General features: G+C 40.6%; 1 protein-coding gene across 4 annotated transcripts in view; it reads right to left on the reverse strand.

The window, feature by feature from the left end:
- Positions 1 to 20494, reverse strand: part of srrm3 (serine/arginine repetitive matrix 3) — a 184428-nt gene that overhangs the window by 24599 nt on the left and 139335 nt on the right. For 3 of the 4 annotated variants that reach the window (XM_067439712.1, XM_067439708.1, XM_067439710.1), the window contains 6 exons: positions 15147 to 15275; positions 12397 to 12474; positions 12049 to 12117; positions 7265 to 7300; positions 5417 to 5467; positions 864 to 977 (listed from right to left, as the gene is read on the reverse strand). In XM_067439712.1, coding sequence (XP_067295813.1) covers positions 864 to 977; positions 5417 to 5467; positions 7265 to 7300; positions 12049 to 12117; positions 12397 to 12474; positions 15147 to 15275 — 477 coding nt within the window. The remainder of the gene's footprint in view (positions 1 to 863; positions 978 to 5416; positions 5468 to 7264; positions 7301 to 12048; positions 12118 to 12396; positions 12475 to 15146; positions 15276 to 20494) is intronic. The other variant, XM_067439711.1, reaches the window with a different exon arrangement.

Raw genomic sequence — 20494 nt, forward strand, 5'->3', positions numbered from 1 at the left:
GAAGAAAAAAATCATCCACTGACTTTCAAAGCTGCCACAGAAATGACTTTCGACTTCGAGGACCTTGATAGAAATGTAGTGGAGTAAAGAGGACGATATTTGTCTTTCAAATGTAGTGAAGTTAAAGTCATAAGTTTACAGAAAAAAATAATACTCCAGTAAAGTACAGATACTCAAAAAGCGTACTTAAAGGGTTAGTTCACCCAATAATGAAATGTCTGTCATTAACTCCTCACCCTAATGTCGTTCCACACCCGTAAGACCTCCGTTCATCTTCACACACAGTTTAAGATATTTTATATTTATTCTGAGAGCGTATGCAAGTGTGTGCACACTATACTGTCCATGTCCAGAAAGGGAATAAAAACATCATCACAGTAGTCCATATGAGACATCAGTGGGTTAATTAGAGTCTCTTGAAGCATCCAAAATACATTTGGGTCCAATAAAAACGTGGAAGAGAAGACAATGCTGAATAAAGTCATAGTTTTTGTTATTTTTGGACCCAAATGTACTTGCATACGCTCTCGGACTAAATATAAAATATCTTAATTTTATTTTCACACAGTGTGTGAAGATGAACGGAGGTCTTACGGGGGTGGAACGACATTAGGGAGAGGAGTTAATGACAGACATTTTGTTTGAAATTTGAACTAACCCTTTAAGTACAGTACTCAAGTAAATGTACTTAGTTACTGTCCACCTCAGCTTGAAGACATAATGAGAGCAGCGTAAGAAGCTTTTCTGTGATGAAAGTGCTGACTAATACCACATTACCACAGTCTTACTGTAGTGACTATGGTATTTTGTTCCTCCTGGTGGTTGTTTGTCAGAGGCCTGTGTAAGGCAGATAAGAGAGGCACCTGTTGGGTGATCTGGAGGGGCTGGCGGTGGAGGAGACGGATCCGCTGCGGGAACTACAGCAGCTGCCTCTGTGCTGAGGAGAGCTCCTGCTGGGAGAGTCGGCTGAACACCTGCGGAAACACACATACACACACAAACACGCTGACGTCACACACTCACACACTCCAACCACAGCGCTTCAGTCACTCGAGCAGGAACTCTTTCATAGACAAGGCATGCATATATGCCTTACATGAAGTTTTGAGTGTGTGTGTGTGTGTGTGTGTGTGTGTGTGTGTGTGTGTGTGTGTGTGTGTGTGTGTGTGTGTGTGTGTGTGTGTGTGTTGTTGTAAGAGTATTGCTAGGTGGTTGCTAAGGTGTTCAAGATGGTTACTAGGGTGTTGTGGGTGGTTGCCAGGGTGTTGCTACGCAGTTAGTACAATATTTCGACTGGTTGTAAGAGCATTGCTAGGTGGTTGCTAGGTGTTCTAGATGGTTACTAGGGTGTTGTGGGTGGTTGCCAGGGTGTTGCTATGCAGTTGCTACAATGTTTGGATTGGTTGACAGAGGATTGCTAGATGGTTGCTATGACGTTCTACATGATTACAAGGGAGTTGTGTGTGGTTTCCAGGATGTTGCTATTTATTTGCTGAAACATTTCAACTGGTTGTCAGTGCATTGCTGGGTGGTTGCTAGGGTGTTCTTTTTGGTAACTATGGTGTTGTGGGTGGTTGCCAGGGTGTTGCTATGGATTTGCTAAAATGTTTTAAATGGTTGTCAGTTAGAACATTACTATTGATGCTCAAAAAAAACGTGCATGAGTGCTCCCGGCTCACTGATCGCTATAACATCTTATTTCTGCATGAACGCAGTTCAAAATATTCACAGTTGTCCAAATGAATGTAGTGTGAGTGTTTTATAACGGATGCTCGCTGAAAAGACGTTTTGTGGACGTTTGTGATCATCAGTGGTGTTTACACATAAGCATCAGCTCCATACACTGGGAAAAAAACATTTCTTTTTTAGTATTTTTGTCTTGTTTCTAGTGTAAATATCTAACTTTTCTTACATTAAGAAACATTTACTAGACAAGTAAAAAAATATTGTCTTGTTTTGGGAAAAAATAACTCAAAATTAAGAGTTTTTGCTTGGGGGGGGGGGGGGGGGGGACTCAGTTTCAGTTGATCTCATGTCAATCTTGAGTACCTATAGAGTAGTATTGCATCCTTCATATCTACGAGCGCCTGGAGGCGTATCGTGTGGGCGGAGCTAAAGTATGACGATTGCGAACAAAGCGGTGACGTCCTCAAGCGTGGAGAAACCCATGGCTATCTCAGCTAATACAGATAATGATCCAGAATCAAATCTGAGGCTGAAATAAATTGAACAGGAGAAACAGCAACATCAGGACGTCCGTCTCTGTGGTATGGACTGTATTTAGTGGCCTGTCAACATTTGTGTGTCTTTACTCTCAGTTTATGAGGACATGATTCGGTTTATGGACAATTTTATGTGACTAAACCTTAGCAGTAGCAAGCAAAACGGTTTTGCACGTCAGACTAGTGTAACGTTATACAGAGAACAGCAATGGAGTAACCGTTAGCGCATTTGAATGACGAAGCACGCGATCGTGTCGTTTACTGATGTTTACTCACGCGACGATAGCCAACAGCACAGACATTTGAAGCAGTTTTACTCACCGGCCGCTTCCAAAGCAGGACCGAACCTTTATCGCTGGGACCGCTCCGTCAAAAACACACTTCTTTGGTATGATTTGGTGAAGTCCTGTGACAGCAGTGACTGTAGAGATCCACTTTGAGACGCGACTGAAGTGATGTTGTGAAGCTTCCCGTCATTTCTGTGTTCAAATCGGTTCAAATGCAGCGCTGCCTTCCCAGAATGCTGTGCTGAAGCGTTGTAGTCGCTCGACGTCACCCAGAGGAATAAAGTGGAGCGCGGCGTGACATAAGTGTTCACGGACGACTGGATCTGCACCTGAGAGAGTGTTTACGGCGTGCATTTCCTCTCTCGCTCTAGTCACGCGCGCGCACCCTACCGGGAGAAGAGCCCGTACGGCCCATACAAGGACCTTCCGCTCTATTAACGTCAAGCCGACCCATACTCGAAAAAAACTCACCGAAACTTGTGAGAAACCGGAAGGAGTATTTTAAACACAGAAATACTCCATCAAACGTCCAACATTAGTTTTTGAAAGTTTGTCTATGTTTAGGATGGGAATCCAAGTCTTTAACAGTGGAAAGCTCAGTGTGCATGAAGCAGCATTTCACCGCCCCTTTAAAATAATCTAAAAAATCTGCCAGTGGGGTAAGACATTTTTTTTTTTTTAAGATTATTTTTTCTCACCCCATTGGCAGATTATTTATCTTATTTTAAGCAAAAACTCTTCATTTTGAGTTATTTTTTCCCCAAACAAGACAATTTCTTTTGCTTGTCTAGTAAATACTTCTTGTTGTAAGAATTTTTAGATGTTTGGACTAGAAACAAGACAAAAATACTAAGTAAGGAAAGCATTTTTTTGATTGCTTGTTCTGACAGAGGAACTCTCACTGATGACATTGGCCCTCATTTATCAAAAGTGCGTACACCAAATTTCCAGCGTACACCTTGCGTACACCCAAACCCACGGTGACTTTGAGATTTATCAATATGGACGTTGGCGTACGGCACGCTCAAATCCTACGCCAGCTCAGGAGGTGGTGTACGCACGTTTGAGTTAGTGGGAAAATGCGCAGAAAAACAATTCCTAACACCACAAAACGCACTGACAAGATATGCTATATTATGACCCACTGTTAAAAACCACAACAACAACATTTAGTGTTTATTTTTGTGCAACATGAACGTCAATGTTTAATTTGTGTGACTTTACCAAAGCGTTTGATTTGTAGGCTTATATATTCCTCCAGTCGCGAGCCTGTGCGCTTTATCTGACGTTTCAGGCCCGCCTGGCTCAGCAGCTGCGCACGGACTGGGACTAAAATAATTCAGACTGACAAAATAATAAAAATGGCCTTCTTCTTTTAAATAATAATAAAATCAATAAAAACGACATTCTTCTTCTAAATAACAAGCGTCATTAAGAATAATAATCATAATAATAAGAAGAAGAATCTTACAAATTGTCATGTAATTATTAATGTGAATGAATCTTACTCCACAATACATCATCACTATTGTACACCCCAATACATGTGCCGTGATACGAAATTAAATGCTAATTGTTTTAAAACATGTGCTGTAAAATAATGCAGTGATGGTAATTTATCATCCAAACAGCTTTAAACTGCTGGAGTGCGCGTCTCAACCCCCACACTAACAGTAGCTACTCGTAATTTGGGTCCATATTTTGTTTTTGTGAGCGCCTTTAATCCCACTCTTTAAACTCCCAAATAAAACAATTTCGTTTTTTTTTTTCCACTTCCCTGGTGATGGTCTCGATGGGCGCGTCTCAATCATCTCACTAGTTCAGTAGTCAGAGCACTGATCAGGGAGTCAGCCCATTAACTTATGTCCTAATCAGTGCCCTGACTAAGTGGACTAAAGAGATGATTGAGCACGCCCGATCTCCACGTCGGAGAAGTTTCGTTTCTTTGCCGTCTTCTGTTTGCCCATGGCGTAAAATGAGGGCGTGCGGGAGGCAGAGACTTGAATATATAGGGGCGTGTTATTCTAATGACGATCGTTTTCAGCCGTGGGATTTATCAAGGGCAAGTATTGCGTACTCCTGGATTGCAGAGGTGCGCACAGCTTCATAAATCAGGCGGTGAGAGGAGTGTAAGCATAATCTTACGCCAACATATACGCCCGTTTCTACGCAAGATTGATAAATGAGGGCCATTGACTCCAGATGGTTAAGTTTCCATATATTCAGAATTATTTTATTTTTCATTTGTATCTTAGTGTGTTTATTAATTATGAATGGATCTGTATAGTAGTTATGGTCTATGCGTTTTTTTGGCATCTCCCTGTGGTCTTGTATGGCAGGCTGACTTGTGCTCATTTGTATAACTGCGCAAAGTAGGCTACTTTTAAGTTGTAAAGAATGTCTGCAATGTAAAAAATAACACTGAAGGTTAATATATCTTGATTTTTTTTTTTTTTTTAATAATAATGGGAGGGTGTCGGTGGGCCTTGCATTATTGATTCGGAGAGGTTTTTGACTTTGAGTAAAAAAGGTTGGGAACCACTGTTCTAGATTTGGGGTTTGTGGGTAGTTGCCATGTTGTTGCTATGCATTGTTGAAATATTTCAATTGGTCAGTGAATTGCTAAGTGGTTGCTAGGTTGTTTTAGATGGGTTCTAGTGTGTTGTAGGTGGTTTCCAGGCTGTTGCTACGCAGCTTCTAAAATGTTGCTCTGGTATTCTTGGATGCAATGTGCCATCTTACTATCCCAAGCGAAAAATCACAAATCTGATTGCTTAGAAAATCCATATAATTAAATGATTAAACTCTGTAATCAATGCTTTGGATTTTCATGGTCAGTTTAAGTCATCATCATCATCCTGAACATTTGCTCTTTTTAGACAAGTAAACAGCAGAACAAACACTCACCTCTTCTTCTGTTTGTTCTTGTCTTTGTGTTTGATTTTGGGGCTGCCAGATCTGAAAGGAAAAAACAAACAAGAACTGAATACAGAAATGGAGCATAAATGCACACACACTCACATTTGAAATGTAATCGAAAGTTTTATATATAGTCTGATGCAAAACAGACTAAAGTTGTGATTACAAAGTACCAACTGCATCATTGAGCACTTGAAAAAAAAGATCACTGGATGTGACAATGTTTAGAAGGCACTGAATATTTAAATACACCTAGCATTTTGTAGAGAGTAAACTAGGTGTCAATGAGCCTGTACATTAGCCAGGATGCCAGCCGAACTCAGCCCCGCCCACAACATTTGAGCTTGGGCGGTTCGGTCTGGACTTGATCCATAGAGGAGTAATTATGCTTAAACAGAAACTGACCAATGAAATCATCAGGGCGGGCTTTAGACGATGACGGACAGATGATCAACAGAAACTGACCAATGAGATCATCAGGGCGGGCTTTAGACGATGACGGACAGATGATCAACAGTACCGTAATCATCACGTCATCAAAGGGGCTTGGATTATATTTTTTCAAATCCTAAACGGAGAGCTTGTTTGTATCTGCATCACCTTCACTATTTCTCTCAGAAATGATGATCATGTTGGGTAAGTACTCTGTGTATCATTATATAATTTTTTTTTACAACACCGGCAAAGATCGTTTATTCCAGCGCGCGTGCAGACAGGGTTGCCAAGTTTTTACAGCAAAAACCGCCAACTACTATCCCAAAACAATAGCTTCTCAGGGGGTTCTCAGGAAAAAAAAATGGCATTCTTGGGTCTATATATTACATAACTGAGGTCGCTTCAACCCGCGGACATGGAAAACAACTCGAGGGGTAAACTGCAGACTTGGCAACACAGTGCAGTTGAGCTCTGTTGACATTTGACAACTAACGTTATGCGTCGCTCCGCTGCTCTGATTGGTTGCAGGTCTGTCCAATTGAGGTCTTTCCTGTTTCGGTTGAAATACGCCCCATAATCACAGCCCAATGGAGCATCAGACTAGCCTAGAAATCTAGACGCACCCTACCGGCAGCAAATCTAATCTGCCCGCGAGTGTCATCCAGCAACTCTCAATACCCATCTGAGCTGTAAACGGCAAACTCTTGACGGTCCAATCACATCGTGTATAGAGTCGGTGGGCGGGGCCATAATGACGACGGCCGAGTTGCGTTTGCGTGCTTCTAGTAAACACAGAAACTGGTGAACGGCGGTCTTTCGAATCAGCTTTGACCGCGACTCTGGAAGACTTGGAGTTAAGCTTTCCTCTGAGAAAAGAACAAAGAGCGGCACTGAAGTCATTCTTAAAAAGGGAAGATGTGTTCTGAGTTTAGCTGACCGGATACGGCGAATGTTTAATCTGATAGCGAGCTCTGCTTCACCTTCGTTGCTCTGGTTGGTTGTAGCGCTATCCTATCGCGTGCAGAGGGAGTTTGAAAGACAACCGTTTATCCGCCCCTCAGATTGAGCTGTCAATGATGAGTTTCCAGATCAAACATCTTGATGTGGGTCTGGCTTGTCAGGCTAGCATCAGACTCATATTCTGACTATAGTTGAGTATGACCACGTCAGGCTACCTGTACATGTTAATAGATGACTTTTGAACAAACTGTAAAGTAGATGTCGATCGTGGAAGACTAATATGAGTCCAGGGGTTAGTTTCCACAAAAGCATCGTTAGCCAACTATGGGGAAACTACTTCGGGAAACTAGCTGGTTGATTTCTTCAACGATGCATCTTATATGGTAGTTCAGCAGTGAGTTCAGGAAACGCATCCCCCAGAACAGCTCAGTGAGTGTTTACCTGTGTCTCCTCTTTCTCCTTGAGCCAGATGTGGACCTGAGACAGAAGGATTAGACATTAGATTGTGATCACCAGCTACATTTTGCTGGAAGTGCTGCCACACTTTAATAATGTCTGAATGTCACTGCATAAAGCAACAGATCTAGTGTTGATAACTCTAGGAAAACTTGCTTCATTCATGCACTGAAAATCACAGAAACACCAGCTGATACAAAATAATATGCAGAAAAGTAAAGCTAGCAAAGAGAAAAGAAATCTGCTGCATTTAAAGGCGCAGTGTGTAGTATTTATGATGATCTATTGACAGAAATGCAATATAATATACATAACTATGTTTTCCGTGGTGTATAAAGACCATTATGTTTTATTACCTTAGAACGAGACGTTTCTATCTACACACACAGCGGGTCTCCTTACAGCAAAATCGCCATTTTGCACCACCATGTTTCTACGGTGGCCCTAAAGGGACAAACTTCTCTACAGAGCGCTAGCTACTCTCTGCTGTCTCAGACGATGACATCTTTGTCCTGTGTTGGCCACCATGGCTTCTCTATGTGCTTCGAAAGGGAGGGGTGAGCGTTTGCAATTCACAACCTCACCACTAGATGCCGCTAAAATTCACACACTGCACCTTTAAATTATATTTTAGATCTAATGCAATTGTATACGTACATTTTAAAGTACACTTTTTCAACTTTAGTGAGTGTTTAATGCTGCTGTTTGAGCATAAAAAAGACCTGCAAGGTTACAAAGCTCAAAGTTCAATGCAAAGGGAGATATTCTATTTAACAGAATACACTTTTCATGAACAAAAATGAACAGCTGGTTTGGACTACCATGCAATTTTATGAAGTTCCTCATTTAAATAATTACCACCCACGAATACATACAATTATTTTTGAATTACCATGGTTTTCTAACAAATATCACGATTAAGTAAGTATAAATCAGGCTTGCATTGGTATGAAATTGCTGCTATTTACATCTAAATGTGGGGCGGGAGCTTTCCCCCGAACACGCACTATAAGTGCTGTCAATCAAAGCACACTGGGCCAATCACAGCACACCAGGCCAGCTAACCAATAACAGCACATTTCGTATTTCAGAAGGAGGGGCTTAATCGAAACATCGTTCGACCAGACTTGGGAGAGAGGAGCTGTAATAAAGTAAAAATACATGAAAGATAATGCGTTTTTTGAACGATCAAGCGCATGAAAACGTATCTTCCCAAAGTTCACCCCAAAAACAAAATCAAGACTTTGTAAAAAGGGCATATTAGGACCCCTTTAAGTGTGATTATTCAAATATTTAGGGTCACTGTGTGTTGTGATAAACTTCATTTGGGAGCTTTAACACACCATATAAACCACAGTTACACCTTTAAATGACTTTGCTCAATCCATACTGAAAGGAAAAACACTTATACACTCAATTTCTATCTCTCTATCCTGCTTTTCCTCTCACACACAGTATTGAAGCTGCTCTGATAAGACATCTACACAAGAATCCACCATGTTTCCATTGTGTGTACACTATTATATAAATCTGACAGAACTGACACGCATCCGACAGTCCTGTCATACTCCTCTGATATGGGAAAACCTCAGAAGAGGTAAAGTTGTAATAAAGCTGTCAGCATAACGTGAGATGAATAAAAATGAGAGAAGATTCCATAGACTTGTGGAATATACAGCATGTGAGTAGATACATAACGTGTGTGATCACAGAATATATAATATATCCACCAATCAGGCATAACTTTATGTCTTTTATTTAACTTTATATTTATATTTGCTGCCAAAACAGCCCTGACACGTCAAGGCAAGGCCTCCACTAGACCCCTGAAGGTGTGCAGTGGTATCTGGCACCAAGATGTTAGCAGCAGATCCTTTGAGTCCTGAAAGTTGTGAGGTGGGGCCTCCATGGATCGGACTTGTTTGTTCAGCACATCCCACAGATGCTCGATTGGATTGAGATCTGGAGAATTTGGAGGCCGAGTCAACGCCTCAAACTCGCTGTTGTGCTCCTCAAACCATTCCTGAAGCATTTGTGCTTTGTGTCAGGAGCATTATCCTGCTGGAAGAGCCATAGCCACCAGAATACCGTTTCCATCAAAGGCTGAACATGGTCTCAGCAATGCTTAGGTAGGTGGAGCGTGTCAAAGTAACATCCGCATGGATGGAGGACCCAAGGTTTCCCAGCAGAACATTGCCCAAAGCATCACACTGCCTCCGCCGGCTCGCCTTCTTCCCATAGTGCATCCTGGGGCCATGTGTTCCTCAGGTAAGCCACAGACACACACACCCGGCCATCCACGTGATGTAGAAGAACACGTGATTCCTCAGAGCAGGCCACCTTCTTCCATTGCTCCGTGGTCCAGTTCTGATGCTCACGTGCCACTGTTGGTGCTTTCGGCGGGGTCAGAGGTCACCCTGACTGGTCAGCGGCTATGCCGCCCCATACGCAACAAACTGAGATGCTCTGTGTATTCTGACAGCTTTCTATCAGAACCACCATTAACTTCTGGAGCAATTTGAGCTCCAGCAGCTCGTCGGTTTGATCGGACCACACGGGCCAGCCTTCGCTCCCCACGTGCATCAATGAGCCTTGGCCGCCCATGACCCTGTGGCCGGTTCTCCACTGTTCCTTCCTTGGAGCACTTTTGATAGATACTGACCACTGCAGACCGGGAACAGCCCACAAGAGCTGCAGTTTTGGAGATGCTCTGACCCAGTCGTCTAGCCGTCACAATTTGGCCCTTGTTAAACTCACTCAAATCCTTACGCTTGCCCATTTTTCCTGCTTCTAAAACATCAACTTTGAGGACAAAATGTTCACTTGCTGCCTAATATATATCCCACCCACTAACAGGAGCCATGATGAAGAGATCATCAGTGTTATTCACTTCACTAAGGTCATAATGTTATGCCTGATCGGTGTATATATACTTAAGATGTCATATGAAACTATATCAGCCTGTGGCTGTGGGTCGGAAATTCAGAATAAATTATTCATCCGGCAGATGCTTTTATCCACAGTGACTGGCATTACATTCAAGCTTTATATTTTATCAGTGTGTTCTCTGGGAATTGATCACATGACCTCTGCAGGATCTCGATGTTAAGACCACTATACAGAGAATCATATAGCATGATCAAAATAAACTGCTTTGGTTAAGGGTTAAAAACCTTATGAATTTGAATAGTGTAGAGGTCTTCACAAGAGGTAACCTGTATAGTAATGCACAGATACAGACACACCCGACAGACTAAGGAATTATTTGGGGAAAGGATCACTTTTTTTCCTCGAGATGCTGTGCAGGTGAAATATTAGTGTAATAACAGACAGACAGATAAACAGAAACCAGAGCATCTGAAATGCTGACACATCCGTCTATTAATAATGAAGACATTTTAAAGGCTGCAAAGGCACAAAATACTGTAGATATTTCTGACATAACACTATGAATATTTTATGAATGCAGAGAGGTATTTGTGTAAAGCACGCTTTTATTGTACATGGCTATTTTTATCGCTTGAGTTTTTCTGATAATAAAATATTAACAAGAACAGTTTAAATCTGCCCATAGAGCCATTTTCTTTTCTGTCAAAAATGAAAAATTAAATCTGAGGCTGTGTTCCGACTCTAAAGTAATGCCAACTATATGGGAAAAAACAATGCTTGCATATGTTGCATATTTAATTTAGTCTGAAACACAAATGTGATTTTTGTGCAAGTTTGTGTGCAAATGTCAAACCTTTGGCAACAGATAAATAAAATATCATAGTCGGCTCATTCCTGTCATTAGAAAAGGAACACATTTAGTGCGTTGCATTAGCTGATGATGTGCTGCTATAACACACATTTTGGCTAATGTAGTAGTTTATGTTGGTTTTTGTATGGTATGAATATGGAAGATTTGCATACTGCGTTCCTTGTGTTATTCTAAACATCCACTAAAGGCAATGACACTGATGAATATTGGCCAGAAGAGCCGGTGATCGGTTAATTGATCGGTGAATGATGTACACCTGAATGAATGATGTTTTCTAAAATAATATTTTTTTTTTACTTTTTTATTTCTCTTTACAACTATTTGAATTGTCCTTGTTTTTATTTTAATTCTTACATATGATATTCTTATTTCTTATGCATATGTTATCACTATTTTAATTAATTTCTATGTAAAGCACTTTGAATTTAATTGTGTATGAAAATGTGCTATACAAATAGAATTGCCTTGCCTTCCCTTACCTGTGTGAATGCATAATCACACACACACACACGCACGCACACACGCACGCACACACATGTTGGTCTATGTGGTTTACAGGGACTCTCCGTAGGCGTAATGGTTTTTATACTGTACAAACCGTATTTTCTATCCCCTTACACTGCCCCTGCCCCTAAACCTACCCATCACACACACACACACACACACACACACACACACACACACACACACACACACACACACACACACACACACACACACACACACACACACACACACACACACACACACACACACACACACACACACACACACACACACACACACACACTGCCCCTAAACCTACCCATCACAGGAAACATTCTGCATTTTTACTTTCTCAAAAAAACATCATTTAGTATGTTTTTAAGGCCATTTGAATTATGAGGACATTTGATATGTCCTCATAAACCACATTTATAGTGTAATACCAGTGTAATACCCATGTAGTTATACAAATTTGTGTCCTCATAAACCACATAAACAGGCTCACACACACACACACACACACCTGTCTCTCTTGTGTTTCTTTCCACTTTTCTTCCTCTTGTCTCTGCGAGTGGGAGAAGGGCTGTCAGCTCTGTGGATCACACAAAGACAAGAAGAATACTAATGGATGAAAGATCACTCAAGCACACGCCATCAAATTCTTCCATTTTTAATAGGCAGAAAATATATTACATTTAAATGTTCTTGACCTTTTTTACTCTTGCCACAGTATGTCAAGCGTCACCAGTGCTACTGCTTAGAGTTAGAGGTTTGTTCAAAACACTAACAAGTATTACATTTCAACTTGAGTCGTGTCAGAAATCACAAGTTGAGCACATTGTGCATTGCTGTACAACATGAGCAAACTCACCGACTGTGTCTTCTTGCCTTCTTCTTTTTCCTCTTCTTTGGCCGAGGGGAAGGTGAACTGCTGGATTTCCTTTTGGATCTTGTGTGGGAAAAAAAACAGTGTAGGTAAAGATATTTTTGCATTATAGTGCATGTATTTATCATAGACAGTAAAAGAAATGGACAGAGCGTTCCCATAGACTTCAACGGCGGAAAGTGAGGTCAATCAGGAGCACTCACTTCCTGATGGCGGAGTGAACTGCGCCGGCTCAGACTGAGCTTGACGACGTAGATGTGACGTGAGCCTCCTGTCTGACAGCTGTGAGTCTTCTAGTAGATGTGGAAAGCGAAATCTGAATCACGTTGTTTAAATATTTTGTCCCGTTGCTTTTGGCTCACTATGGGCTTCTCCCCATTCTTCTCCCTTGACTTTATCAGACTTTATGTCTCCACGTCCCCCCGACGGCCTCATAGACAGTAAAGATAGCCTCTGAGCGTCTCCTCAGGTCTATACGGTAATTTCTCAACTGTGCGACAGAGTCGCGTTGGTTATGACGTAATCGTTAGCCTATTTTTACAAAAACAGCTTCTGCGGGGTGATAGTGTAAGATACAAGGTAACAGAGCCTTTTATACAGTGTCGTGTTTCTTTATAAATAAACAATGGACAAATGGAGTCTCTAAACGCCTGAGATGTAAAGTTATTCACTGTCAAAGTGACTCAAAAATGAATGGGAGTCAATGGGATGCTAACAGCAGGTGAGGGCTTGGTTAGCAATGGCCGCCCCTATGGGTGGAACGCTTTCCGAGCGCTAGATTACCCCCTTGGTATTTATCGAGGAAAAATAAGGACATTCACACTTTAGATTAGGGTCAAATTTTCACAATTAATAACTATGACTTTTACCTCATAGTAAGGCAGTTGTAAAGTTTAGATTAAGGGCTGTAGAATAAGGTCGTGCAGAATAATGCATTAATATGTGCCTTATAAGTAGGGATGGGTATCGTTAAGGTTTTAACGGTATTACTACTCTTATCGATACTGCTTATCGGTCCGGTACTTTAACGGTATTCTTATCGGTACTTTTTGAGATATATATATATATATATATATATTCTAGTAATCAAATGTAAAATAACACTGCATGGTTTATCATAAATAGCCTAAATTAATGCTTATTAAAGCCGAATTTATTCATTCAAGAGCTGTGAGTGATTTGCTCTTTGCATTTGGTTGTTTAATTCGCAGTAATTCGTCAGCATGTTTATTTACACCACTGCCTCTTTAAGACAGATGTGCAGATCTATAGGCGACTGATAATAGGCAGATGCACTACATTTTCTCCTGACTATATCCATAATAACTACGTCCATTTTAGACACAAACTGTGTTGTGTTTAAGAGACTCTCCAAGCCGGTCATTTTAAGACAGATGTTTGTGTACATTTGATCGTTTAGACGCGAGTGTGAAACCGAAAGTGTGATTTGCTAGTCTCGTTGCGGGCTGTTTCAGAGTGCGCGCGCTGACTTGGGAACAATCTCTTGCGGACATTTTTGTGGTTTTAATCGCTCCTTTTATTATTAAACGCATCCCACAACCAACAGTAGCTAGACTGAATTTTACAACAATCACTGATCGTGCTGATTCTGTCATTACGTTTGAGTTTAAGGGAGAAATGGCAGTGCTGCAAAGGGAATTAAGTTGCGCTAGACATAAATATTATTATTATAGCTAATCTTTGGAAGCCAAAATCTAAAATAAAATCAGACTATCACAGATCTAAAGTGTAACCAGGCTATGTTTGAATGTTCAGTTCTGTCCTCGGCTGTCGTTTGTGTCTCTCTCTCTCTCGCTCGCTCGCTCTCTCTCTCTCAGGTCACGTGTATTTTCAAAAGTACCGACAGCAGAACCGATAACGTCAGAGCTTATCGATACAACGGTCTTTCAAAATTTAGCCCCGGGGCCCGTTTAGTACCGGTTTTCGGTACCCATCCCTACTTATAAGTACTAATAAACAGACAATATCCTAGTAATATGCATACTAATAGTAAATATTGGTAATTTGACCCTAAACGTAATAGTACTAATCATTTGAAATCCCTCAGTATCACTTTATCTTTTACTAAGCACAGTCACATGCATCTCCAGTTCATTTCTAAGGGTTGTTCTGTAAAAATCTAGCAACTGTAATCAAGAAGGGCGGATCAATAATGCTTAATACAATAATAACCTCTATAGGAATGTATCTCTGTTTTTACCATGGACTGTAAGAAAATATGGCCGTAGTGTCCGTGACGTCACCCATAGGTTTCCGATAAGCCGTTCTGAAGAGTAAAGTAGGGGCGCGCTGGCCGTCGCCATATTGTGAGCGCATCACGCCCAGATAACAGAAAATGGGCAAAGAGGCGGGATGTGGGCGGAGCTTAGGTGACACAATGACTATAGACGGTGGATAAATGGCTATCCACCTGTCACTCAAAGTAACCACGCCCTTAATTATGCAGAACCTTAAGGCTTTATATAACGTAAACGAATGAGTTATAAAAAAATTCACCCCCCTCACAGTCGTCACGAAGGGCAAAATTAGCAGTATAGACCAAAACCACAATTTGTAACAGACTGTGAACATGTTTTTCTGCTGTAAAGTTGGGAATTTTAACATTGGGCTCAATGAGCTTCTGCTCTCTTCTAGAGCCTGTCCCTAGTGGCCAGTCGAGGAATTGCAGTTTACATTACTTCCGTATTGGCTTCAAGAGAATGTTTGGTTTTTACCTGGAGTCATCGTAGACGGTTGAATCTTGCTGATAATATTCTCCATCCCAGTCGTAGTGTTCCTCACAGCCGTCAATGTATGCAGCGTTTTCCACATGATCTTCATCTCCTTGAGGAAGCAGCCTGACCCTGTGCAGGCAGGAGGTAAAGGTCAAAGGTCGGTCTAAAATGCTGTCATGAGTTATGAGTCTCAAACTGTGCTAAGATTTGAAAGTCTTTACTTTATAACTCTACTCTAGCGCATGTCAAATCATTTTTATTTTTCCTAAATGATTTACAAGAAACATCTGAGACAGAGTTGAGCTACCTCTGATCAATAATATTTTCCTCATTGTGACGTCAACATCTAATTATTTACCCTATAATTTATCAAACAAATAGGGAATTATTATTTCTCAGAAACAGAATAAAGGTGATAATAAGTGTGTCAAACTGTCAAGATGCTAACAGACCCGTTTTTCTGTCACACCGGCTTACTTGTAATCTCTTTCCTTCATTATAAAGTCTTATGTTCATTATCATTCGTAACACATGAGTTAATTAGCATTTCACTTCTTAAAGTGATCTTATCTAAAGCTGTAATGATCAGCTTCTTCATCATAGTGGTAAATGTCACCATCCTGCTTCTGCAAAAGTGTAAACAGACCGAATAGTGTGTGTGCGTGCATGTGTGTGTGTGTTTTAGCCACAGACATACTATGCTGTGAAGTTACCACTGTTTGTGAGTCTATAATAATTTAGTGCATATCTAAATGAATTTTCTTGCCTTTGAGTGAACATATGATATCATAGCTTTCTTCAGAGACCTTACTTTATCTGTAGTGAATAATGCTGAATAATTGACCCCTCTAATCCCATTAGTGCACAACATCCTGAACATGAAAGAATGCCACACATCCATTTTGAGAATTATTTCAGCACTGATAGAAGAACTAAAGAGAAAATGATGAGAAAATAAGATTTTATTACAGAATACAGTGGGGCAAAAAAAAAGTATTTAGTCAGCAACCAATTGTGCAAGTTCTCCCGCTTAAAAAGATGAGAGAGGCCTGTAATTTTCATCATAGGTTCACTTCAACTATGAAAGAAAGAATAAGAAAGAAATCCAGAAAAATCACTTTGTCTGATGTTTAAAGAATTTATTTGGAAATTATGGTGTAAAATATTGTGTAATATAAAGTATTTGGTCAATAACAAAAGTTCATCTCAATACTTTGCTATATACCCTTTGTTGGCAATGACTAAGGTCAAAAAGTCGCCACAAGGTTTTTTAGTTCAAAACCAGTAGGTTTTTTTTTGTAGTTCGGCCCATTCCTCCACGCAGATCTCCTCTAGAGCAGCGATGTTTTGGGGCAGTCGCGGGGCAACATGGATTTTTAACTCCCTCTAAAGATTTTTTATGTGGTTGAGATCTGGAGACTGGCTAGGCCACTTCAGGATCTTGAAATGCTTCCTTGGAAGCCACTCCTTCCTTGCCCAGGCCCATTACTGCCATGCTGAAAGACCCAGCCAAATTTCATCTTCAATGCCCTTGCTGATGGAAGGACATTTTTACTCAAAATCTCACGATACATGGCCTGCATGACCTTTGCAGAAAAACAGCCCCAAAGCATGATGTTTCCACCCCCATACATCACAGTAGGTATGGTGCAACTCAGCATTCTTTCTCTTCCAAACACAACAAATTGAATTTTTACCAAAAATTTCTATTTAGATTTCTTCTGCCCATATGACATTCTCCAAATCCTCTTCTGGATCATCCAAATGCTCTCTAGCAAACTTCAGACTGGCACGGACATGTACTGGCTTAAGTAGGGGGGCACGTCTGGCACTGCAGGATTTGAGTCCCTGGTGGCGTATTGTGTTACTGATGGTAGCCTTTGTTTCTTTGGTCCCAGCTCTCTGCAGGTCATTCACTAGGTCCCCAGTGTGGTTTTTGGATTTTTGCTCACCGTTCTTGTGATTATTTTGACCCCACAGTGTGAGATCTTGCTCCCGATCGAGGGAGATTATCAGTGGTCTTGTATGTCTTCCATTTTCTAATAATTGCTCCCACAGTTGATTTCTTCACACCGAGCTGCTTACCTATTGCAGATTCAGTCTTCCCAGCCTACTGCAGGTCTACAATGTTGTTTCTGGTGTCCTTTGACAGCTCTTTGGTCTTGGCCATAGTGGAGTTTGGAGTCTGACTGGTTGAGGTTGTGGACAGGTGTCTTTTATACTGATAATGATTTCAAACAGGTGCCATTAATACAGGTAACGAGTGGAGAAGCCTCTTAAAGAAGAAGTTACAGGTCTGTAAGAGCCAAACATTTAGTTTTTTTTGTAGGTGACCAAATACTTATTTTCCACCATAATTTGCAAATTAATACTTTAAAAATAAGACAATGTGTTTTCCTGGATTTTTTTCTCATTCTGTCTCTCATAGTGAACCTATGATGAAAATTACAGGCCTTTTAAGTGGGAGAACTTGCACAATTGGTGGCTGTCTAAATACTTTTTTGCCCCACTTTATAAGTGGGGCAAAAAAGAGTGGTTAAATGTCAATATACAGTAAGGGTCCCATACTGTAAGGGTCCTATGATGGAACAGAAGGGTTAAATGTCAATATACGGTAAGGGTCCCATACTGTAAGGGTCCTATGATGGAACAGAAGGGTTAAATGTCAATATACTGTAAGGGTCCCATACTGTAAGGGTCCTATGATGGAACAGAAGGATTAAATGTCAATATACTGTAAGGGTCCCATACTGTAAGGGTCCTATGATGGAACAGAAGGATTAAATGTCAATATACAGTAAGGGTCCCATACTGTAAGGGTCCTTTGATGGAACAGAAGGGTTAACTGTCAATATACGGTAAGGGTCCCATACTGTAAGGGTCCTATGATGGAACAGAAGGGTTAAATGTCAATATACGGTAAGGGTCCCATACTGTAAGGGTCCTATGATGGAACAGAAGGGTTAAATGTCAATATACTGTAAGGGTCCCATACTGTAAGGGTCCTATGATGGAACAGAAGGATTAAATGTCAATATACAGTAAGGGTCCCATACTGTAAGGGTCCTTTGATGGAACAGAAGGGTTAACTGTCAATATACGGTAAGGGTCCCATACTGTAAGGGTCCTATGATGGAACAGAAGGGTTAAATGTCAATATACGGTAAGGGTCCCATACTGTAAGGGTCCTATGATGGAACAGAAGGGTTAAATGTCAATATACGGTAAGGGTCCCATACTGTAAGGGTCCTATGATGGAACAGAAGGGTTAAATGTCAATATACGGTAAGGGTCCCATACTGTAAGGGTCCTATGATGGAACAGAAGGGTTAAATGTCAACATACAGTAAGGGTCCCATACTGTAAGGGTCCTATGATGGAACAGAAGGATTAACTGTCAATATACGGTAAGGGTCCCATACTGTAAGGGTCCTATGATGGAACAGAAGGGTTAAATGTCAATATACGGTAAGGGTCCCATACTGTAAGGGTCCTATGATGGAACAGAAGGGTTAAATGTCAATATACGGTAAGGGTCCCATACTGTAAGGGTCCTATGATGGAACAGAAGGGTTAAATGTCAATATACGGTAAGGGTCCCATACTGTAAGGGTCCTATGATGGAACAGAAGGGTTAACTGTCAATATACGGTAAGGGTCCCATACTGTAAGGGTCCTATGATGGAACAGAAGGGTTAAATGTCAATATACGGTAAGGGTCCCATACTGTAAGGGTCCTATGATGGAACAGAAGGGTTAAATGTCAATATACGGTAAGGGTCCCATACTGTAAGGGTCCTATGATGGAACAGAAGGGTTAAATGGCAACATAAGGGTTCTGCAATGAAATGGAAATGTTCTGTTGATGGATCTATAATGTACAGAGCCCCAAAGGGGACATAGCGGCAGAAAAAAAATATTAAATGGGAGGAAAAATAATAAGTCAATGCTTTTGCGTTTGCTCACAAAATGTTTGCGTTCCCCTGAGAAACTTTGTGTTTACTCGCAAAACCTTTGCGTTCTTTGGGAGTGATCGCAAAGTTTCTCAGGGGGACCCAAAAGCATTGCCAAATATTTTTTTCTCCCATCTAATATTAGTTTTTTTCACCATGTCCCTTCAGGGGCTCTGTAGTAACGGCCCAGGCCCTGAGTTCTTGTGGATAGAACAGCAAGAGCAGGAAGATTAAAAGGCATTTTTATTAGACTGGAGTCTCTGGGTGAAGGAGTTGATGTACGGTCACAGAGGTTTCCTCTGGGTTGTGCTAAGGCATTAACACAGGGTCATTTGTGATCTGTAGAGTGTTAAATCATGATCCTCTCCTGTGCCTGCACCCACAAGCTAAGAAATGTATATGTGTACAGCTGTTAATGTTTATGAAACAAACACATGCAGCAAAAGACAATTTTTTTATTTTGAAACGTATATTTTAACATGACTTGACATGCAAGCCAAGAGTATGACTGAAAATACTTCTCATTATGCCAGTTTATACTATATGGCAGCATGAGATTATAAGATACGCATCTAATCTGCATAATTGCCTCTTCATTTTGACACACCAGAGCTATAAAAAAAACCCCGGACATTTCAGTATGTGTACATTTTATCCTGACCAAACTTGCTTTATCAGTCCATTTACCAGTCATAAGGGTAATTTTTTTTAAATTGAGATTTATAAATCATCTGAAAGCTGAACAAATAAGCGTTCCATTGATGTCTGGTTTGATAGGATAACATTTGGTCGAGATACAACTATTTGAAAATCTGGAATATGAGGGTGCAAACAAATCTAAATATTGAGAAAATCTCTTTTAAAGTTGTCCAAATGAAGTCCTTAGCAATGCATATTACAACTAATAATATTTTTTAAATATATTTACAGTAGGAAATGTACAAAATATCTTCATGGAACATGATATTAATATCCTAATGATTTTTGGCATGAAAGAAAAATGGATAACTTTGACCTATATGCATTCCCACAAATATACCCGTGAGACGCAGGACTGGTTTTGTGCTCCAAGGTCACATATTGTAATTTTGACTTCTATAAGCTAGAAGGAACTTCCTATAAATTGAAGGCCACAGCATTGCATTCCTCTCTCAGGTAGTCTTGGGATATCAGATTCATTTCGGTGAATCAGTTCGTTCAGACAGTTCCTAACGTGCAAATGAACCAGAAAGAAAAGATGACCCTATGTAGCATTTTACATGTTTGTCTATGGAAATATTTAGCTAAATGGTTAAATAAATTAGGTATTAGTAATTGTATTTAATGTACATTTATATATTAAGCATGCAATATCTGTTGACTGTGATGGATGGTTCCTATCAGCGCTGGTCTGCA

Source organism: Pseudorasbora parva, chromosome 3 (assembly GCF_024679245.1).
Source record: "Pseudorasbora parva isolate DD20220531a chromosome 3, ASM2467924v1, whole genome shotgun sequence".
NCBI classification, from domain to species: domain Eukaryota; kingdom Metazoa; phylum Chordata; class Actinopteri; order Cypriniformes; family Gobionidae; genus Pseudorasbora; species Pseudorasbora parva.